Source organism: Macaca mulatta, chromosome 11, assembly GCF_049350105.2.
Source record: "Macaca mulatta isolate MMU2019108-1 chromosome 11, T2T-MMU8v2.0, whole genome shotgun sequence".
NCBI lineage: Eukaryota > Metazoa > Chordata > Mammalia > Primates > Cercopithecidae > Macaca > Macaca mulatta.
Genome location: NC_133416.1, coordinates 56,752,928 through 56,776,141, shown reverse-complemented (window position 1 = coordinate 56,776,141; position 23,214 = coordinate 56,752,928). Strand labels below are relative to the sequence as shown.

Here is a 23,214-nt window from a genome sequence, read left to right as displayed (position 1 = left end):
TAATGGAATAAAAGACTCCTATATTCTCCTCTTTTGACTTTTTTTTTTTTTTTTTTTTGAGACAGAGTCTCGCTCTGCTGCCAGGCTGGAGTGCAGTGGCGCGATCTTGGCTCACTGCAACCTCCATTTCCCGGGTTCAAGCAATTTTCCTGCCTCAGCCTCCCGAGTAGCTGGGACTACAGACGTGCGCCACCACACCCAGCTAATTTTTGTATTTTTAGTAGAGACAGGGTTTCACCATGTTGGCCAGGATGATCTGAATCTCTTGACCTTGTGATCTGCCTGACTTGGCTTCCCAAAGTGCTGGGATTATAGGAGTAAGCCACCGCGCCCGGCCTTGACTCTTTATTATAGATACATAGATATAGGTACAGATATAGATTTAACTCCTTTGTCTTCTTTTAATTTTTTTTCACTGATGTTTTGCCTGTTTCTAGATTCTCTACAACAGATGTAAAACAGGAACTAACCCAGCAAATTAGAATTCATACCCTTTGGGACTATTAATAATTTTGTCCCCATTATACAAGTATTGAGTTTATATCCATATTCATCTTTCATATGGCAGGAATAGCTCTCTGCACCACCCATGAGTATGGGATCTTTCCCTGCCAGACTCCTTCATTTGCAACACTGGCTTTGGGATGAGCAGCCCTCAGCTCTAGACCTGAGGCTCAGACTGCCAGGGGCAGAAAAGCAGCAAGTGCCGACGTGGTCCCTAGGGGCAGCTTGGAGGGACTGGAGGATCCCACAGTTGTGAGTCAGAGCCAGCTGGGACCTGCCCCAGGGTTGGGTCAGGAGGTACCACCTGCCCCTGAGTCTTGAGCAGCAGTGGCCTGAGTCTAGGGGAGGCAGCATGCTGAGGCATTGGTATGAGGGCTGGCATCAAGCAGCTAGAAGAGCCTTGGCCATGGAGGTTTCGTATCACCTTATACAAGTCCAGATAATCTCCTAGACGCATCTTGACTTGCTGTTTGTTTTGGGATTGAGAAGGAAAGGGACATGACAATTCTTTGAGTGGCTGTGAAGGTTCCCCCAGCTTCTCAACCCGTGCCAGGGCTGGGGCTGGACAAAAAGATACCCAGTGCAGTCCAGGCACAACCTGGCCCCCTGCTGTGAACCCTGCCTGGAGCTGCTCTAGTTCCAGCTGCTCTGGTTTTATTTTCTTCCTTGCTGTTTTGTCCATTATCCAGCTTCCTCACAACAAAGGAGAAACAGGAACTGACACAGCAAAAAAGAATTCAAGGAGTTTCCAGCAAAGGTCTGATACCTTGTGGTCCCAGGGTTTCTAACTGAAGGGATTCCCTCTACCTTACCCTCTCCACTCAGCCCTGAGTCCAGCAGGGGCACAGACAGGCAGGCAAAGCCTCCTCCCAACCTAGAGAGGAGATAACTTCCTGTTTCCCTGATGCCTCTCTGCTGGTTCCTCTAGCTCCAGCTGGAGTGGAACGTTCACCTGAACATCCCTGAGGTCACCTCACCAAAGCCGAAGAAATGCAAGTTGCCTGCAGCCTCACCCCGGCACATCCACCCCAGTGGCCCCACCTGTAAGCAGCCCTTTCAGTCCAGGCACCGGGAATGTGCGCCCCTGCAGATGGCCCGGTAGGTGCCGGGAAGCTGAGGGGGCAGCAGCTGTATGGGTGAAGAGGCAGGCAGCAGGAGTGACCAGCCTGGGGAGGTGGGCTGTGAAGTGAGGGCACCAACAGGCCAAAATCACCCTACAAGTTGCAAAGTGCCTGTCTTCTCAGCTGCCCTCCCCAGTGCTGGCCACGGACCCAGAGGTGGGGTGTGTGTCATAGTGTGTGGGCTTCAGGGGCTAGCCTGACCAGTGCATTTCAAACTATGCAACAGAAAGACTCTGAGGACCACACCTGAAAACTTACAACTTTTCTACCCTGAGCATCGATTTGGCATCTGCCATTGGTCTGTCCTGTAAACAAACCTGAACCTCCCTACCATGTGACCTGCAGGCTCTGGAGACACTGTGAACCTCTGGGCAGCTAAAAGGACCCTGGTCCACACCTACCCTTGCATGGCCTAGATCAGGGCTTCTGCCCAGGGCCTGTTCCTTAAAGGACAAGGGCCACCCTGGGAACCTCTTTCAGCAGCTCCTCCGCCAGAGGAGCCCCAGGGAAGTGAGATTCAGACTCAGTGTTGGAGGGGAGACGAGGAGGACAGTGACACACTCGATTTGAGAAAGGAAGGAGACAAAGCCTACTTGGGCCTGGTGGCTCTGGAGAGTCTCTTGCATCTCAATCTCTCTTTGTTGCTTTTCACATTCTCCAAACCCCCCACTCCCAGCCAACAGGGGAAGCAGATGGAGGCCGTCTGGAAGACCGAGGTGGTCTCCTCCAGTTACGCAATAGAAAAAAAGACCCCTGCCAGCCTTCCCTGGGACCAGCTGAGGGGACACCCAGATATTCCCCGGCTGTTGACACTGGACGTGTAGTCCTCCTACCACAAAAGCCTGAACTTCCTGAAGGCCCAGTAAGGTGCGAGGCTGATGGTCAATGTGGATTCTCCCCAATAAATCTTTCTCCAGGCTTTAACAATGACCTCATTTACTATCCCACACCAGACAGAGAGAGGCTAACCTGGTTCCTCTGCTAGGCGGATGTAAGCAGAGTCCCTGTGCCAACAGCACTTCCGTTCTAGTGAAGGGTTTCCTTAGTGTCTCAGAGGCCACCAGGGGGCTTTTCCTTCACACTGGCCTCCTGAGCTGCACATGAATTCTGAAGAGCCCCATCTCACCCTAGCCCTGGGGGTGGTTCTCGGGGGAGCCAGGTGTAGGGAGGGATAGATGAGGGAGCCCCTGGACTGCCTGAGAAACCTGAGCCTTGGGCCTGGGCCTATCTGTCACTTCCTTTCCTTACTACCTTCAAGAACGGTCCCTGGAAAGAACAGCTGGCTGGGGGGACAGAGGCAGGACTCCAGGGGCCAACAAGAGGCTTTTCTGGTTAGAAAAGGCTTAGCTCTCCTTTGCCTCTCTGGGCTTGTAGATGTCACTACTGAAGGCTCAAGGCTCTTTTAAGGACCCTCTCTACATGAGCCATCCCATCTGCCTCCTGTGACCCTGGCCCTGCGTCAGTTACAGATCCCCAATCGGGAGAGGCTCCTGATGCCTCCAGTCTAGACCTAACCAGAGCCAAGAGCCAGAAGATGCTGGTGCTGCCCCCATCCTCCAACTAGAGACCTCAGTGAGACAGGGAGGCATAGCGGCATCAAAGAGGGCCAGTCCCTGGCCGCACCTGCGCTCTGAAATGGGCCTGAGAGTCCCAGCATTCCAGTCCACCCAGTGCAGAAACCTGGTTTCCAGTTCCTGGAGGGTTTCCAAGGGGGATGTGCATGTGTGTTGCTGTTGGTTGTTGATTTAGATACAGCAAACAGAATGGAGAATAACCAAAACAACACTGTGATAGAACACTGTAACCTATAAGTCAACTGGGGCCTGGCCTGGCAGAGATTCGGTTAAACTTACCCAAAGCCCTCCCCATCGTGGGGGTCTCTCCTCTCCACATCCCTTCCCTGCCTGTGCTCTGCCCAGCTTCTGAGTCTCAGGCCAGCCCCTTTGTTCTTCCCACACACGGAGATATGTGCACATAAGTATCAGAGGTACGCACCCCACTTGAGCCCATACACTCACGACGTCAGTAACTTGCTGAAAATACAGAGGGACAGTGAGGAACAGGAATCATGTTGAACAGCACTAAGCAGCAGCCTCCTTTCTTCCCTCTTTCCCCGCCTCTCTCTCTGGTAAAACATGCACAATTCTAAAATTCCTTCATGTCTCAAGCAGAGCTGTTCCACCCACACCCAGGCCTCCACTGGGATCCCAGTTTCAGGCTTAAGGCACTTATCAAAATATTGTTCCCAGCAAAGACAGCTTCCCCTTTCTAAGCGAATTTAGATGAAGACAATTTTCTCCCTGCTTTCAACCCTGTACCTGTTTACTGTGTTGATCTCACCACCAGGTACAGAGGCAGATCCTGCTGTGCCGTCTTCTTTACCCACATCCCAGGCTGCCACCACCTCCCTGCGTGTCAGGCTGCTCCTGATGTCTCAGTGTGGGGGCTCCCTGCATTGTCTTGGGGTCCACTATTTTGGCATGAGGATCTGCTGGTCTCTAACAAAAGTTCTCTGTCCCTGCCCAGGCTGCTGCTACCTCAGGGTGGTGGCTGTGCTGCCTCCTTTGGGAGCACCCTCCTGGACACTGCTCCACTCCCTTAAGTGCACCTTTTCTTGGGCCGCCTGCTCCTGGCCCACCATGAGTCCTCACATCCACCTGCTGCGCAGTGCCAGGTCACTCGCCTCTTTGTGGTCCTGCTGACCTCGCCAGCTCCCCTGGCCATGCTGTCCAGCTCACAGCCCCATATGGGTTCATAACTAGGCCCAACCTCATGCCCCATTCTCCTGGTCTGCCTGGCACTGACAGCCTGTTTGTCTCCAGGCCCACTGGGGTGTCCTCTCGGCATGTGAGGGAGGGTTGCTCATCTTCCCTCCATGGTTTGAGACGCTAGAAGACTGCATCCCTCAAAACCCAGCAGCCCCCCTTCTCTGAGATTTTTTTCAGCTTTGTCTTACAAGCATGTCCCCGGGGTTCTCTGTCTGACAGGTGGGAGAGCTGTGTGTGTCTGCAGACCCCAAATGCTTTCTGTAGCTGGAGAATCTTAGCCTTGACTCTTGAGTGCTCTGCCCTCCCCTTGCTCAGGGTCTGTTCCTGCACAGCTAAAAACACACTGGTACAGGTCGGGCATGGTGGCTCACGCCTGTAATCCCAGCACTTTGGGAGGCCGAGGTGGGCGGATCATGACTTTGTGTTGAGCAGTTCTGTGTCCAGGCTGAGTCTGGGCCCAGCTCTGGACTTGGCTCTGGGAAGTGCTCAGGTGCTGGATGGCACTCACATAGCCTGGGCCTTGTCTCAGTTGCTCCCCAACCTGTAACTCTATTAACTCTTGCAGTGCCTCAGCGAACCAAAGGAAGGAATGCCAGGAACCTACAAATGAATCCGCTTAGCTTGTTCAAAAAAAGTCAAGCGAGTCACTCCCTGGAACCCAAATAAGCCAGAAGGATCAAGACAGCCCCAGTCTCCACTGCATCCCTTAGCTGGTGATTCTCAACCTTCCGAGGGACGGAAACCCACAGAGAACTTGGTTGAAATGCAGGTTCCCAGCTGGTGATTTTAAAGAAACCCTCTGGGTGTTGCTGAGTACTCCTAGAACTTTGAGAAACACTGTTTCCCTCCTGCAGTCCCCAAACTCTACGTTTTTAACAAAATAGAGGTTGGTTTATTTTAAAATTCTGTCTCATTGCTGAAACCCACACCTCCTCAACTCAGTTTTAGAACCCTTTGAGTGTTGTCTGTGTACTTTGGGAGCAAACATGCCGAGATAGCTGTGAGTGGCACTTGGCACTTAGTAGGTGTCAGTAACTCTTCATTTAATCAAAATATGGACAGATACATCACTGACATGCCAGTGATTTGCATGAAAGCTCAGAAGGTGAGAACAAAAGGAGATACCAAATACAGACCAGAGCCAGGTGTCATAAGGTGGGAGGCAAAGGTGAGCATGTCTCTGAGTGAGGACAAAGGTGGAAGAAATGGAGACATGAGGTTCAAATATAGATGGTGTGGGCTAAGGAGGCCATCTCTGGCAAGCGTCTGTCAGTTCAGTTGAGACACTAATTCGGTTAGTTCAATCAGCTCATGAGCACCTACGCACCCTCCACCTGACACACAGCTACCTGCCTGGTCCCCACTCAGTCTCCCCCGCCCCATCCTTCTCCACTCACCAGCACCCTTGGCCTAGGGACCACACATACAAATAGGAAATTACCCTATCCTCAGAGAACCCATGTCCAGCGGTTCTCTTCCTCAGGAATGGCACCCATCCTTGCTTCCAGCCTAAGACTGAGACTCCGGAAAGCTGAGCAGGATGTGGGATGTGAACAGCCGGTTCTGTGGATGATGCCAGGAGTAGGATTTGTTTTCTGAATCACAGCTTAAGATATCGCGAGGATGCCTGGTGTGGGAGGAAGGGGAGTGGTATGATGCAGGTCACATGCACAGCACAGCTGGGCCGGCCCTGGGCTGTTTCCAGCCTCTCGGGTCCCAGGCGCTTTCTTTTCTGGAGGCCTCACCCCAATGATACTTAACATCTTAAAATGCCCTCACACTAAATGTATTGCTCTAAATAATTGGAAAGCATTTTTATAACCTTGCTTTAGAAATTAACTTGCTATGAATAAGTTATTTAATGTGTACTTAGCTGTGAGTGACATCTCAGCAATCAGCATGCACAGAGAAGAAATCGAACAAGTTTTATAAATGTAATGAGACTATTTCGAATATTAAATTTGACAGTGAATGAAACTGAAAATATTATGTTTTATAAAGATTTCATACATATTCATACATTCTTTGTTTTTACATTTTGGCACCCATAATATTTTCAAAGGTTTCATGTTTTCACAGGCTCTTGGCACTGTGCTTAAGGGGCCTGGTGGCTGAACTTGCTGTGGTCATGGAGGACTTTGACCTTCTGCATGTCCTCTAGCGAGCTCTCTGGCGAGCACGCAGAGTGTCTGACATTCTTCTCCTGCTTTGGTAACAATTTCATCTTCTTAAAGGCAAAGAAAGCCTGCACGGGTCAAGCTGTGAAGCCAAGAGGGTTGGAAGACAAATATATATGTGTGTGTATCTTTGTGTATATATGTATGTATACATGTTTGTGTATGTATGTGTGTATGTATTTATGTATGTGTGGGTGTATTTATGTATGTATTTGCACATGTGTATATGTGTGTGCATGTGTATGGGTGTGTATGTATATATGTGTATGTGTGTATAGGTACGTGTGTGCATGTATAAATATATATGTGTATAAATGTGTGTGTATGTGTGTATACATGTATGTGTATGCATGTGTATATATGTGTAGATGTGTATATACGTGTGTGTGTGTGTGTGTGTGGTATTTTTCTAGTGATCAGGTTCGTTGCTACTATACAGGAGCCTCATTTTTTTTTTTTCAGAGCAAAGTTGACATTTCTGGTCAATGTATTGCTTCTACCCCAAAAAAATTCAGGGAAGACAAGGCATGGGAAGGAGTATTTCTCTGAGCATTGCTTCAAGCCATATTCGAGGACTGGCCGTAGCTCTGCTTGCATGGCCCACAGCCTCAGATGAGGAACCAAAACAAATGTGGAAGGGGACATGGGAGAAGGGTCTACTCTAGCCTTGACTAACTGCAAAGAGGCATACAGTGGAAGGGAGAAAAACCCTTCAAAAACAACCCAGCCATAGAGCCAGGGAGGGGAAAGCCATGCATGGTCTGAAAAGTCAGAAAACAGATGAATATGACTCTGTGATCAGAGGAGTCATCTTCTCAAGAAAAGAAGATGTGCATGGCTGGGATGCTGTAACTATCAAGTGAGGACTTTGAAGGCAGGACTTTGAAGGTAGCTACATCTAACATGTTACAAGATCTGCCTCTAACAGGTGGGCAACATGCAGGAACAGATGCGGAATTTGAGTAGAGAGTAGAAAATTGTACAAAAGAAATAGAAACTTGAAGATACCAGAAATTAAACCGCTGGGTGCGGTGGCTCATGCCTGTAATCCCAACACTTTTGGGAGGCTGAGGGGGGCGGATCATGAGGTCAAGAGATCGAGACCATCCTGGCCAACATGGTGAAACCCCGTCTCTACTAAAAACACAAAATTTAGCTGGGTATGGTGGTGCATGCCTGTAGTCCCAGCTACTTGGGAGGCTGAGGTAGGAAAATTGCTTGAACCTGGGAGGTGGAGGTTGCAGTAAGCCGAGATTGTGCCACTGCACTCCAGCCTGGTGACACAGTGAGACTCCATCTCAAAAAAAAAAAGAAATTCTTAACGTCAGAGATATAGAAATCCTTTGGCAGGTTTATCAGCCAACTAGACAAAAGAAAGGCAAAAACAAATTTGTGAATTTGAGGCAAGATCAATAGAAATTAGCCAACTATAATACAGAGAGTAAAAACAAACCAGCAAACCCCAAACCAAACATACAAGATGTGTGGGATAATACCAATGGTTTCACACACATGTGATCAAAGTCCCAGAAGGAAAAGGGAGAAGAAATAGTTAAAGAGCTATTTGAAGAGATAATCACCGAGAATTTCCAAAATTAAAGACAAGAAGCCACAGATCCAAGGAGCTCAGAGAACCGAAGCAGGATAAATACAAAGAAAAACATACTTCAGCATATCATAGTCAAACCTGAAACCAAAGATGAGAGAAGAACTTGAAAGCAGCCAGAAAGTAAAAGTTACCCAGTAGAGTAAGAAATAAAGCAGTCTTCTCAGGCAGTCTTGTGAGTTATGGGTCCACAAGATAACCCAGGAGCCTTCTAAAATATTCCTCCATTTGGGGGCAATTAGCTTAGGCAGGTATCTGTTATCTGCAAAAAACAATTGGCTGGGATGTAATATCCCAGTCCTCCATACCCTGGCCCTGGCTCTTTTGTCACACTCCGGCCCTGCTCTCTGCACACCCTGGGGAGGCCCTCCGCTGGTTAGTGACTTCATCAGCCCCTCAAACACTATTTATTGCCTCTGAGCTGGGAGGAAGCTGAGCAGGTGGAGGCTGGATACACTAGTCACCGACCTCAGTGACCCTTGAGGCAGGCCCTGGGGTCTGACTGCTGCCGCACATTCTTTCCCGGGAGCTGAGCAGCCTGGAACGACCAAAGCCTGAGTCCAGCTGGTGCACCAGTCAGGGTGCTGCTACAGAGATGTTCACTGCCACAGGCAGCAGTGCTGTGAGCGGGCAGCTGCCAATGATTCAGGCCGCCACTGGTCAAGAAGATTCAGGTTTCCTCTCTCATCACCCCCAGGCTGTCTGTTAGGTGCCCCGTGTCCTCATTCTCTGGAAGAGAGGAGGAACCTTTCCTGCAGAAGCCACAAGGAGGCAGCAAAGTGCTTGTCTAAGGGCCTCAGCTGGCCTGGAGAGGGGATGGGAATTAGAAGGGAGGGAACTGCATAAAGAGGGACACGAGGGAAGCTGGTGGGGTTCCTGAGAAGGTGCAGGTGGAACGTGGACAGCAAGTGCGGCAGAGGGAGGACAAGACTTGAGGCATTCCTCACCCATGCTGTGGACACGGGGATCCTGCGGAGGACTCATGGTGGTGGAGTCTGCTCTCCCTTGGCCTGGGGCCCCTTCCTCCATACTTGACCGCCTACCCCCAGCAGGTCCTCTGCTCTGTATGGCAGAGATCTATCCCTGCAAATGACCCTTTGGGCAGTCGTTTTTAGGAGCTCTGCCAGGAGGCCCTTCCCATGGACTTCCTCAAGCATTTAGCATGGCCCCATTGATTCATTTACTTTCATTCATTCATTCAACAAGTACCTATTGGACACCTAACATGAGGCAATGTTCTAGGTGTTAGGGATACTGTAGTGAGTAAAACAAATTTTTAAAAAGTGCTTTCATGGCCGGGTGCGGTGGCTCGTCTGTAATCCCAGCACTTTGGGAGGCCGAGGTGGGCGGATCATGAGATCAGGAAATCGAGACCATCCTGGCTAACATGGTGAAACCCCATCTCCACTAAAAATGCAAAAAATTAGCCAGGCATGATGGCAGGCGCCTGTAGTCCCAGCTAATCAGCAGGCTGAGGCAGGAGAATGACATGAACCCGGGCAGCGGAGGTTGCGTGAGCCAAGATCATGCCACTGCACTCCAGCCTGGGCGACTGAGCGAGACTCCATCTCAAAAACAAACAAACAAACAAACAAACAAAAAAAAAACGTGCTTTCACAAAGCTTGTATTCTATGGGGGGAAAAGACAAGAAACAAAAATAAATTAGTAAAATGCACAGTTATGTCAGAGCATAAAAGGTGCCACGGAGAAACACAAATTTCAAGAGGGATAAGGCAGCAGAATGCAGGGGAGTGGGTGTTACCATTTAAAGTAGAGAGGGCACGGCAGGATGTTAGAGTGAAGACCTGAAGCTAGTGAGGAGGTGAGCTGGGGGAAGGGGGTACTGGGCAGGGAGAGGAGGCTGAGGTGAGAGCCTGCCTGGCACACTCAGGGGACAGCAAGGTGCCCGGGGTAGCTGATGTGGGTGAGTGGGAGGGTGGGAGGAGTCACACTGCAGAGGCCACTGGGAGGCAGATCACACAAGGCCTTGTAGGCCACCGTAAAGACCTCTGTTCACCTGGAATGCAATGGGAGCCATTGCAGAATTCTGAGCAGAGAAGTGACATCATCTGTCCTTCAATTCAAGAGCATCCTCTGGCTGCAACCATGAGCACAGACTGGGAGCAGGGAGCAGGGAGACCAGCTGGAAGCTGTTTCAATCTCTATCCTATTCAGAAAGCCTAGTCATGAAGGCCAGACGTGGTGGCTATAATCCTAGCACTTTGGGAGGCCGCAGTGGGTGGATCACCTGAGGTCGAGTTTGAGACCAGCTTGGTCAACATGGTGAAACTCTGTCTCTACTAAAAAAACACAAAAATTAGTCGGGCATAGTGGCAGGCACCTGTAATCCCAGATGCTCGGGAGGCTGAGGCAGGAGAATCGCTTGAACTTGGGAAGCAGAGATTCAAGTGAGCTGAGATCACATCATTGCACTCCAGCCAGAGAGACAAGAGTGAGACTCCGTCTCAAAAGAAAAAAAAAAAAATGCTTAGTTAATGAGCTCAGATGGCCCTTCCACCATGAAGCTTCCACTAATCCTCCCTAAGCCTCCCCTTCTCCTGGGGGCTCTCCTGCCTTTGTGTGTGGATCTCTTCCAGCATTGGTCCATCTTTTTTTTTTTTTTTTTGAGACAGAGTCTCGCTATAACCCAGGCAGGAGTGCAGCAGTACGATCTTGGCTCACTGCAAGCTCCGCCTCCGGGTTCACGCCATTCTCCTGCCTCAGCCTCCCGAGTAGCTGGGACTACAGGCGCCCGCCACCTCGCCCGGCTATCTCTTCCAGCATTGGTCCATCTTGCCTTTGTTCTGGGATTATTGGTGAGCCTGTCCTCAACCCCACTAGACCTGAAACTCTTTAAGAAGGATGCCCAGTTGCTCTCACAGGTGTAGCTTCCCCTCTACCCGGATCCTCGAAGGGCCATGAACACAGTAGAAACCAAGTCAAGCTTTCCCTAAGGAGTAAGTGCTCCCACTCCTCCTTGCCTGCTTCTGAGGCTTCTTCCGGGCTGTGTTTCTGCCTGGAGCGCCACAAGCGTTGTATTAAATGCTTAGCTACCATGACAGCCCTAGTGCCTTCTGTGAGCTGCATGTCACCATCCCTCAGCACAGCCAGGTTTACAGGACACAGCTTGTCACCGGTCCATAAGGCAGCCTGTCAGCGCTGGCAGGAAGCACACACAAACCAGTGAGTTTGCACAGCCAGTGGCCTCTCTGGAGGCTCCTGGGGGCAATTAAATGAGTAAGTTTTCATTTATTGATTCCTTAAACATTTATTGAGCACCTACTGTGCTGCCATGATCTGTATTAGGCAGCAGGGGCACGGAAATGAGTAAAACTCATTTCCCAGGAGCCTACTGCAAACACAGGGTGCTGACTGGATGCAAAGCACTGGCACAGTTACAGAAATACATTCAAGCGGCCGGGCGCGGTGGCTCAAGCCTGTAATCCCAGCACTTTGGGAGGCTGAGGCGGGTGGATCACAAGGTCAGGAGATCGAGACCATCCTGGCTAACATGGTGAAACCCCGTCTCTACTAAAAATATAAAAAAACTAGCCGGGCGAGGTGGCTGGCGCCTGTAGTCCCAGCTACTCGGAGGCTGAGGCGGGAGAATAGCGTGAACCCGGGAGGCGGAGCTTGCAGTGAGCCGAGATCGTGCCACTGCACTCCAGCCTGGGCCACACAGCAAGACTCCGTCTCAAAAAAAAAAAAAAAAAAAAAAAAAAAGAAATACATTCAAGTATTGTCCTGAACTCTCAAGGACTCACAATCCACCCACCACTCCTTCAGCAATTGTACTGTGCCAAGTGCTGGAGTTGGCGCTGAAAAGAGGGGTCATGGCAAGCCTCGCGGGGTGATGCTTGAGTAGAGACTTAAAAGGTGGAGAGGCAAGCCATGGGGGAATGGCGACATTGGGACAGACTCCCCTCACACTCCAGTGTGGAGAAAGAGTAGTAATCGGTAGGGAGCTAGTGTGGGAACGCAAGACAAAGTGCAACGGAGAACGGGGAAGACATCCACGGCAGTGAAGGTCTGGGGAGGCCTTTGGGGCTGAGTGGGATCTCCATGAAATGTGGAAGGATGGGTGGAACTATGGCAGGGGGCAGGGGGGCAGGAAATCCAAGGGAAGACGACACTGTAAGCACAGAGCATGTTCATGTGGCAGCAGGCGGCCAGTGTGGCTGTAGTTCCACACCATGTATTGTACGAGATAAGACCAGCTGGGACTGGATGTGGATGGACTTGAAGGCCAACCAGAGGATGCTCCTCTGTAGGCAGTGGAGAGTCACTGATGGCAGCGTGGAGAATTTAGAGAATGGAGACAGGGAGAACAAGGAGAGGAGCAGTTGTGGAGGTGTGCGCGACAGTCATGTAAAGAACCAGTTACAACTGTAGTCACTCACTCATGCCCTTGCTTGTCCACAGACATAGTTATTATACACAAAACTTCGTGCTCCATTGAAGGTGGGATAAGACAGATGGGGAGAAAACAAAGAAAAATAAAACCCAGTTTACGTGGAGGATTTTAAATCAAGGGAGAGACAGACACCAGTAAAACCCAAGCACACTCTTCCTTAAGGTCTGTGATATGATGCTATTCTTGGTTTCCCACCCACGTTCCCCACACTCCTCCAGCTCCTGCAGATTTTCATTCTCTTCTGCCTGTGTTCCCTAGGGGCTGCTCCAGTGCCTGGACTCTCCTCTCATGCCATAGGACATCCCAAGATGACTTCAGATTGCCCTGTTGACTCAAATATCAGCTGTACAATGAAGATTCCCAAATCCATCCCCAATTCCAATCTCTCCTCTGAGTCATAGAGCTGTATACGCAAACGCTCAACTGCACATTCCAACTGGCTGCCCACTGGCCCTTCCAACTTGATCAATGCAAATGAAACTCATCACATTTCCTTCTCACCCCCAACCCCTGTGGCTCCACTTGTGCCTCTGGTCTCATTGTGTATCTGCCAGCCTCATCCACTGCCAAAGCCTGAAACGGGCATCACAGGTGCCTGAGCTCCTGCACCCATTCATGCAATCTCTCACCAAGCCCTGTCATTGTCTACATCTTTTGTGTCTTCCCCTCAGTGACTACCCTAAATCGGGCCACCAACTAATCTCCCTGGCTTCTGTTTTACTCTTTCAATCTATGCTCCATACTAAGCCAGAGACATCTAAGATGCAGGTCTGATTCCACACTTCTACTTAAAAATTCATTAATGGCTCTTCATTCTTTTTAGGATAAAGTTCAATCATGGCCTATAAAGATTTTTGTGACAGCTCTTCAGCCTGGTTATATGATATTCTATTGTACGCATGTGCAATGATTTATTTAATTAGTCCTCTAGTGAGAGATGTGTGAGCTGGTTTTTGCTAAACTTGCTAGTATGAACAATGCTCCAGTTGATAACTGTTTTCTTTTTTTTTTTTTCTTTTTAAGAGAGGTGGTCTCCCTTTGTCCCATGCTGGAGTGCAGTGGCGTGATCATACCTCACTGCTGCCTTGAACTCCTGGGCTCAAGAGATCCTCCCACCTCAGCCTCCCAAGTGGCTGGGACTACAGCACCCAGCTAATTTTTTAATTTTCATTTTTTTTTTTTGTAGAGGCGAGGTCTCGCCACTTTGCTCAGGCTGGTCTTGAACTCCTGGGCTCAAGCAATCCTACCACCTTGGCCTCCCTAAGTGCTAGGATTACAGATGTGAGCCACCACACATGGCTGATAATTTTATATGTAATTTATTTTGCATATGTGAAAGTACACTGGATCAGAAACTCTACGCATTTGTAATTCTGACAAGTCTTAATGAATTACAGTTCTAACCACAACACAAGAGTGCGTATTACCCTACAACCATGCCAAGGCTAAGTGTCCAACACCTAGATTTTTTGCCAATCTGTGGGTGAAAAATTATACTAAATGTAGTTTCAATTGTCTTGTGAGTGAGGCTGAGTATTTTTTCATGTTTAAGAGACATTTATCTTTCCATTAACCATCCCATTTTCTTATTGAATTTGTTATTTTTCATATTGATTTGTAGAGATTTTTTACATATTAAGCAAATTAGCCCCTCTGACTATGATATGGGTTGCAAATATTTTCCCTACTTTGCCATTTGTCTTTGTTTATGTTTTTTGCTCTGTAGAAGTTATAGATTTTTATGTTGACAGAATTTGTCTTTTTTTTAAGCTAAGAGAATATGTGTGCCATTCTGGAAAATACTTTCTCTACAGCGATATTATAAATTTGTGGTTTTACTCTTTTATATTTATTTATTTGGAAATGGAGCCTCACTCTGTCATCCAGGCTGGAGTGCAGTTGTACAATCTCAGCTCACTGAAACCTCTGTCTCCCAAGTTCAAGCCATCCTCCTGCCTCAGCCTCCCGAGTAGCTGGGATTACAGGTACCCACCTGGTTAATTTTTTGTATGTTTAGTAGAGACGGGGTTTCACTATGTTGGCCAGGCTGGTCTCAAACTCCTGACCTTGAGTGATCTGCCTGCCTCGGCCTCCCAAAGTGCTGGGGTTACAGGCATGAGCCACCAAGCCTGGCCTTTTACATTTACTTAAACATAATTGTTTCATATGGATTTATTTTAGTGTAAGAACTGAAAAGAGGGCCGGGTGCGGTGGCTCACGCCTGTAATCTCAGCACTTTGGGAGGCTGAGATGGGCAGATCACGAGGTCAGGAGATCAAGACCACCCTGGCTAACACGGTGAAATCCCGTCTGTACTAAAAACACAAAAATTAGCTAGGCGCGGTGGCAGGCACCTGTAGTCCCAGCTACACGGGAGGCTGAGGCAGGAGAATGGCATGAACCTGGGAGGCGGAGCTTGCAGTGAGTGGAGATCGCACCACTACACTCCAGCCTGGGTGACAGAGCGAGACTCTGTCTCAAAAAACAAAAAAAGAACTGAAAAGAGATACCACATTATTATTATTATTATTATTATTATTATTATTTTATTTTTTATTTTTTTGGCGGAGTCTCGCTCTGTCGCCCAGGCTGGAGTGCAGTGGCGCGATCTCGGCTCACTGCAAGCTCCGCCTCCCGGGTTCACGCCATTCTCCTGCCTCAGCCTCCCGAGTAGCTGGGACTACAGGCGCCGCCACCTCGCCCGGCTAGTTTTTTGTATTTTTTAGTAGAGACGGGGTTTCACCGTGTTAGCCAGGATGGTCTCGATCTCTTGACCTCGTGATCCGCCCGTCTCGGCCTCCCAAAGTGCTGGGATTACAGGCTTGAGCCACCGCGCCCGGCCGAGATACCACATTATTTTTCTCCAAGTGACTACACAATTGTCTCATTGCTACTTACTGTATCATCCATTTTTCCCTACTGACAGACAACGCCATCTTTATCATTTACTAAACTTTTTAATGCCTGAAGTCTATTTCTGGACTATTATGTTATTTTTTATTTATTTATTTTTGAAATGGAGTCTCAGTCTATCACGCAGGGTGGAGGGGCAGTGATGTGATCTCAGCTCACTGTAACCTCCACCTCCCAGGTTCAAGTGATTATCCTGCCTCAGCCTTCTGAGTAGCTGGGATTACAGGTGCACACCACCATGCCAGGCTAATTTTTGTATTTTTAGTAGGGACAGGGTTTCACCATGTTGTCCAGGCTGGTCTTGAACTCCTGGCCTCAGGTTATCTGCCCAACTCGGCCTCCCATGATGCTGGGATTATAGGCATGAACCACCACCCCCGGCCTATTATGTTCTCTTGATCAAAATGCTTATGTGTGTGCTAGTATTCTCTGGATTTTACTATTTTAACTATTGTTTTAATATGTGGTATAGCACTTCTCCTCTCATTAACCTTACTTTTCAAAATGTTCTCGTGGCTATTCTTTTTGTTTTGTTTTGGTTGGTTGTTTTTCATTCTGGGGATGCTACTGAAGCAACATGGTTATCCCTGATGCAAAAATTTCCATATGAATTTATATTCAGGTTGTGTACTCTGTTGGTATTTTTATTAGATCTGTGTTAAATTTATGGATTAATTTATGGAGAGCTGACATCTTTATAATAGTGAGTCTTTCCACCCAAAAATAGAATATGCCTTCCCATTTATTCAGACTTCCTTTGGTGGCATTTTAGTTTTGGGTACTGATATGGTGTGGCTCCCACCCAAATCTCATCTTGAATGGTAATCCCCATAATCCCCACATGTCCAGGGAGGGACCTGGTGGGAGGTGATTGGATCATGGGGGCAGTTTCCCCCATGCTGTTCTCGTAATAGTGACTTTTCACGAGGTCTGATGGTTATGTGAATGTTCCTCCTTCACACTCATTCTCTCTTCACCTTGTGAAGAAGTTGCTTGCTTCCCCTCCCCTTCTGCCATGAATGTAAGTTTCCTGAGGCCTCCCCAGCCATGAGGAGCTGTGAGTCAATTAAACCTCTTTCCTTTATAAATTACCAGTCTCTGGTATTATCTTTATAGCAGTGTGAAAACAGATTAATGCAGGTACCTAGATCTAGCACATTTGTTGCACTTGGTTTACTGTGTTGTTGCTGTTGCAAACAATACAATCTATTCTCTTATATTGTCAAACAGGCAGTTTTTAAAAAATACTTATTTCTACCCATTTGCCTAAAATATCTTATTTGTATTAATTTTTCAGTTGATATCCTTGGATTTTTCATGTAGGCTATCATATCATAAATATTTTAACTCTTCTAGTTTTTATATCTCATTTCTTTTCTCTTCTTTAATTACGTAGGCCAGTACTTCCAAAGGAAAATTAAATAAAAAGAATCATAGGGGCCATCCTTGTAACACACCTAATTAATGAGAATAATCCAGATTTCTTCAGTAAGCATGATTCTGGCTTTTGGAGTAAAATGTGTTTATTTTATCATGTTACAGAAGCTGGAGGTTTCATACAGTTTTATCTGTGATTTTCTAACCTAGGGGGTCGATATATCAGAGGGTTTCAATCTGTGTTTGAGAATCTTCCTTTGCAGATAGTTTCTCTTCCCTTACAGAAACAAACAAACAAACAAACAAACAAAAAACACAGTATACAGATCTCAAGTACAGTGTATGCTGACTTAAATTGCATTGCGAATCCCAAGGTAACTTAGTATTGGTCAACAGCTTTATTTGATTTGACTCCCTAGGAAGATAAAGTACTTGAGCCAACAGCAGCAAGATCCTGTGTCCTCTGGCTGGGTCCCAGGAGGTAGCAGCCCTAGGTAAGAGAGCAACTAGTCCTGCTCTAGTGGACAAGAGTGGGGAGGGGCTGTGCTATCAAAGTCTGGGTCCTAGAGTCAGACCACCTGGCAGGAGGCACTCAGACCGAAGCCCTAAGAGCAGTAACAACAGCTAACATTTTTTGAACACTTGCTATACACCACCTGTTTGTTTCAGTAGTAAGTGATTTACTCCTCACAACCATCCTAATGAAGTGGGGACTATTATTTCCCCACGGATGATGAAACTGAGGCACAATAATGTAACTTGCTCAAAGTCATAAGCTGATAGGTGATAGAGGCAGTTTCAAACCACGTACTATGACTCCAGAGCCTATGTTGTTTTTGACTGTTTAGTTCTACGTACTCGCAGAGCCCATATTTTTGGAGGTTTTTTTTTTTTTTTTGAGACAGGGTCTCACTTTGTCCCCCAGGCTGGAGTGCAGTGGTGCGATCATGGCTCACTGTAGCCTTGACCTCTACAGGCTCAAGCGGTCCTCCTATCTCAGCCTCCCAAATAGCTGGAACCACAGATGTGTGTCACCATACCCGGCTAATTTTTGTATTTTTAGTAGAGAAGGAGTTTTGCCATGTTGCCCAGCCTGGTCTCGAACTCCTGAGGTCAAGTGATCTGCCTGCCTCGGCCTCCCACAGTGCTGGGATTACAGGCGTGAGCTCCCAGGCCTGGCCAGAGCCTATGTTCTTTTTTTTTTTTTTTTTTTTTTTTGAGACGGAGTCTTGCTTTGTTGCCCAGGGTGGAGTGCAGTGGCACGATCTCGGCTCACTGCAAGCTCTGCCTCCCGGGTTCATGCCATTCTCCCGCCTCAGCCTCCCAAGTAGCTGGGACTACAGGCACCCACCACCACGACCGGCTAATTTTTTGTATTTTTTTAGTAGAGATGGGGTTTCACCGTGTTAGCCAGGATGGTCTCGATCTCCTGACCTCGTGATCCGCCCGTCTCGGCCTCCCAAAGTGCTGGGATTACAGGCGTGAGCCACCGCGCCCGGCCAGAGCCTATGTTCTTAACCACTGTGTTCTAATCCCCCAGAAGATGGAGCCTGGGGCCCTGAGCAAAGATCCAGAAGGAACCTGAATGTGGCCTCCATTGTAAATCACATCAACCCCGGGGAAAGAGTGCCTATGAAAGACTACTCTAGAGCAGGGGTCCCCAACATGTACTAGTCTGTGGCCTGTTAGGAACTGGGCTGCACAGCAAGAGGTGAGCAGCAGACAAGTGAGCATTACCACCTCAGCTCTGTGCTCCTCTGCCTGTCAGATCAGCAGTGGCATTAGATTCTCATAGGAGGGAGAACCCTGTTGTGAACTACACACGCGAGTGATCTAGGTCACACGCTCCTTATGAGAATCTAATGCCTGATGATCTGAGATGGAATAGTTTCATCCTGAAACCATGTTCCCCAACCCCCCATCTGTGGAAAAACTGTCTTCCACAAAACCAGTCCCTGTGCTAAAATGCTTGGGGACCACTGTTCTAGAGCCAGGGAGAGTTAACTGGAAGCTGGATGATGGGTGCCATTGCTAGCTTTTCTCTTTATCCACATTCTTCTTTTGGTTAATTTTTTTGCCCCTCTTCCTCTGCCTTGCCCTAAATGTTGGCATGCCCCAAGAAATGGTCTTGGGCCCTCCTCATTCTCTTATGCACACTCTCTCTCTACGCATCCACATCTAGATCTTCCTGATGATGATTCCCCAGTGGATATCTCCAGTCCAGGCCTCTTCCCTGACCCAACTAATGTGCCCACCTCTCTACAGCACCACCAAGATGCCTTACAGGCACCTCAAACTTAACATGTCTAAAACAGAACTTTTTGTTTCTGCCCCTGTACAAACCTGCTCCTCCCACAGACTTCTCCTCTGCAGTCAATTTACGTAAGATACTTCCTGAATAAATATTTATTAAGCACCTGCTATAGCAGTGAACAAAAGAGACAAAAACCCTGCCTTCCTAAAGCTTACATTCCACTACTGGAAAACTTACAGTAAACAGAAAAAAATAAGTAAACTACATCATACATTAGAAGATAATAAGGGCTAAGGAGAAGGGCTAAGGAGAAAGCCAAGAAGAGGTACAGTGCACAGGGGATAAGGACTGAAATTTTTGAAAGAGCAAGTGAGAAGAGCAGGAGGTGAAGTCAGAGAAGCAACAGGGGCTGGGCCATGAGCTTTTATCCTGAGGCAGATGGAGGACTTTGAACAGAAGCAGGATGTGAGTAGATTGCCAGTGTAATAGGAATACCCCAGCTGCTGTGAATAAACTAAAGAAGGGCAGTAAGGATGAAAGCTGGGAGACCAGTTAGGGAACTCTTGCTGCATTCCAGGTAACAGATAATGGATAATGGGGAGTTGGACCAGCAGACCATGGAAAACTGCTAAGGTAGGGTCACATTCTGGATATATTCTGAAGCAGGGGGTTCTACCATCCACCCAGGTTCTTAGGTCAAAAATCTCAGTTCCATCCTTGATTCTTCCTTTTCTCTCATATCCCATATCCAATCCATCAGCAACTCCTTGGAGTTTTATTTCCAAAATGTAACACAGTCACAGTTCCTGTCCATCTTCACCACCCCGACATGCCCACCTGGGTTTACCACCTGGGTTTACCTCTCACCTAGATCACTGCAATACCCTTTTACCTGATCTCTCTGCTTCCTCTTTTGCCCCCTGCAATCTATTCTTCACAAGCAGCCAGAGGGATCATTTTCAAACTTAAATCGTATCATAGGATGCCCTTGCTTGTGATCCTTTAAGAGCTTTGCAATGAACTAAGAATAAAGACCAAAATCCATACTGAGAACTACATGGGCTGGCATGGGCTGCCCTCTGATGACTTCTCTGTTCTCAACTCTTTCCCTCTTTTTATTGATCGCCCTGCTCCAGCCACACCAGGCTCCTTCCTGTTCCTCAGACTCACCAAACTCCTTCCAGTTTTGGAACCACAGCTACCCCCTCTGATGGGGTCAGTGTACCCCACCTCATTGCATGACTGGTCACCTATTGACTATCAAATCTCAGCTCAGTCATCACCTCTTCATAGAAGACCATCCTGAGACTTTTCATCTAGTATAGATACTATACTATATATAACTAACTATAGCTAGTATAGTCTACCACACTGTGTAAACAGAAAACTCACAATCTTGAGCAGAAAGCTGCCCTTTAGAAATCGCTGCATCCACACCACAAGGGTGCCCAGGTTTCTTTTTCTCCAGTAGTAGGGAGGACTGAGGACCAGAGGGGAAGTTTGAGTTTCCAGGCACCAAAAAGGAGATGATGGTGACCACCACCTTTCCCTCGTGACACCTTGGGGGAAGGAATTACCTCAGGCAGCTGGAAGCCAAGAGTTTTCCTTTCTCCTTTCTCACTCAAGAAGTTGTGGCTCAGCGCAGTGGCTCACGCCTGTAATCCAGCACTTTGGGAGGCTGAGGCGGGTGGATCATTTGAGGCCAGGAGTTCAAGATGAGCCTGGTCAACATGGCGAAATCCTGTCTCTACTAAAAATACAAAATTTAGCCAGGCGTGATGGTGGGCACCTGTAATCCCAGCTACTTGTAAGGCTGAGGCAGGAGAATCAATTGAACCCAGGAGGTGGAGGTTGCAGTGAGCCAAGACTGTACCACTGTACTCCAGCCTGAGTGACAGAGCGAGACTGCCTCAAAATTAATCAACCAATAAAAAGAAGTTGTGTAGAACCTTTTTTTTTTTTTTTCATTGTAAAATATGGCCGGGTGCAGTGGCTCACGCCTGTAATCCCAACACTTTTGGAGGCTGAGGTGGGTGGAACATTTGAGGTCAGGAGTTTGAGACCACCCTGGCCAACATAGTGAAACCCCCTCTCTAAAAACACAAAAAGTATCCAGGCATGGTGGCACATGCCTGCAATCCAGCTACTCGGGAGGCTGAATCAGGAGAATCGCTTGAACCCGGGAGGTGTAAGTTGCAGCGAGCCGAGATCGTGCCACTGCACTCCAGCCTGGGCGACAGAGGAAGGCTCTGTCTCAAAAAAATAAAATTTAAAAACCATGTATAAAAAAGTTGGAGGCCGGGCGCGGTGGCTCAAGCCTGTAATCCCAGCACTTTGGGAGGCCGAGACGGGCGGATCACGAGGTCAGGAGATCGAGACCATCCTGGCTGACACGGTGAAACCCCGTCTCTACTAAAAAATACAAAAAACTAGCCGGGCGAGGTGGCGGGTGCCTGTAGTCCCAGCTACTGGGGAGGCTGAGGCAGGAGAATTGCGTGAACCCGGGAGGCGGAGCCTGCAGTGAGCTGAGATCCGGCCACTGCACTCCAGCCTGGGCGGCAGAGCGAGACTCCGTCTCAAAAAAAAAAAAAAAAAAAAAAAAGTTGGAAAATAATTTTTTGTTTTTGTTTTTTTTTTTGGGAGGGGGGCGGAGTCTCGCTCTGTCACCCAGACTGGAGTGCAGAGGCGCAATCTCGGCTCACTGCAAGCTCCACCTCCTGGGTTCACGCCATTCTCCTGCCACAGCCTCCCGAGTAGCTGGGACTACTGGCGCCCGCCAGCACATCCGGCTAATTTTTTGTATTTTTAGTAGAGACGGGGTTTCACCGTGTTAGCCAGGGTGGTCTCGATCTCATGACCTCGTGATCCTCCCGCCTCGGCCTCCCAAAGTGCTGGGATTACAGGCGTGAGCCACTGTGCCCGGCCGGAAAATAATTTTTTAAAAAATTACTACTACTAACACTTGGACATATGTGAACATTCTGGTGCATTTCCTTCAACTGTCTTTTCCTCTGTATGTTTTTAATAGTTATCATTTAATATATATTTAATAATTTTTTTTTTTTTTGAGACGGAGTCTTGCTCTGTTGCCCAGGCTGGAGTGCAGTGGCCGGATCTCAGCTCACTGCAAGCTCCGCCTCCCGGGTTCACGCCATTCTCCTACCTCAGCCTCCCGAGTAGCTGGGACTATCGGTGCCCGCCACCTCGCCCAGCTAGTTTTTTGTATTTTTTAGTAGAGACGGGGTTTCACGGTGTTAGCCAGGATGGTCTCGATCTCCTGACCTCGTGATCCGCCCGTCTCGGCCTCCCAAAGTGCTGGGATTACAGGCTTGAGCCACCGCGCCCGGCCTTTATATTTAATAATATTAATATTATTAATGTTCGATGTAATCACTTTTTATAAAAATTATTTCAGGCCGGGCGCGGTGGCTCACGCCTGTAATCCCAGCACTTTGGGAGGCCGAGGCGGGCGGATCACAAGGTCAGGAGATCGAGACCACGGTGAAACCCCGTCTCTACTAAAAATACAAAAAATTAGCCGGGCGCGGTTGTGGGCGCCTGTAGTCCCAGCTACTCGGGAGGCTGAGGCAGGAGAATGGCGTGAACCCGGGAGGCGGAGCTTGCAGTGAGCCGAGATCGCGCCACTGCACTCCAGCCTGGGCGACAGAGCGAGACTCCATCTCAAAAAAAAAAAAAAAAAAAAATTATTTCAGGCCGGGTGCTGTGGCTCACGCCTGTAATACCAGCACTTTGGGAGGCTGAGGCAGGCTGATCACGAGGTCAGGAGTTCAAGACCAGGCTGGCCAACAGGGTAAAAACCTGTCTCTACAAAAAAAACCAAAAATTAGCTGAGCATGGTAGCGCGTGCCTGTAATCCTAGCTACTTGGGAGGCTGAGGCAGGAGAACTGCTTGAACCGAGACTCGGGAGGCAGAGCTTGCAGCGAGCCGAGATTGTGCCACTGCACTCCAGCCTGGGCTATGAAGCGACATTCTGTCTCAAAAAAAAAAAAAAAAAAAAAAAAAAAAAAAAAAAAAAAAAAAAAAATTCACTGGTTTTCTGATATTTTCACATGTTTAC

At 48.2% G+C, this 23,214-nt stretch overlaps 1 protein-coding gene and 2 long non-coding RNA genes across 8 annotated transcripts in view; 1 reads left to right on the top strand and 2 right to left on the bottom strand.

Annotated features, from left to right (window-relative positions):
- The window catches only part of FAM186B (family with sequence similarity 186 member B), a 40,008-nt gene extending 33,299 nt beyond the window's left edge, over positions 1-6,709 (top strand). For 2 of the 6 annotated variants that reach the window (XM_077954080.1, XM_001110066.5), the window contains exons 6-8: positions 1,433-1,602; positions 2,302-2,492; positions 4,959-6,371. In XM_077954080.1, coding sequence (XP_077810206.1) covers positions 1,433-1,602; positions 2,302-2,449 — 318 coding nt within the window. In that variant the 3' untranslated portion in view covers positions 2,450-2,492; positions 4,959-6,371. Of the gene's footprint in view, positions 1-1,432; positions 1,603-2,301; positions 2,549-4,958; positions 6,372-6,472 lie in introns of those variants that run through there. The other 4 variants (XM_077954081.1, XM_077954079.1, XM_077954078.1 and 1 more) reach the window with 3 other exon arrangements.
- LOC144332855 (uncharacterized) overlaps positions 1-23,214 on the bottom strand; it is a 40,589-nt gene that overhangs the window by 16,443 nt on the left and 932 nt on the right. The gene's annotated exons all lie outside the window — the stretch shown is intronic.
- Positions 7,535-23,177, bottom strand: LOC144332859 (uncharacterized). The gene is made up of 2 exons (XR_013401050.1): positions 23,020-23,177; positions 7,535-7,637 (listed from the first exon to the last, which is right to left on the bottom strand). It is a non-coding gene; the product is annotated as an uncharacterized LOC144332859 (long non-coding RNA).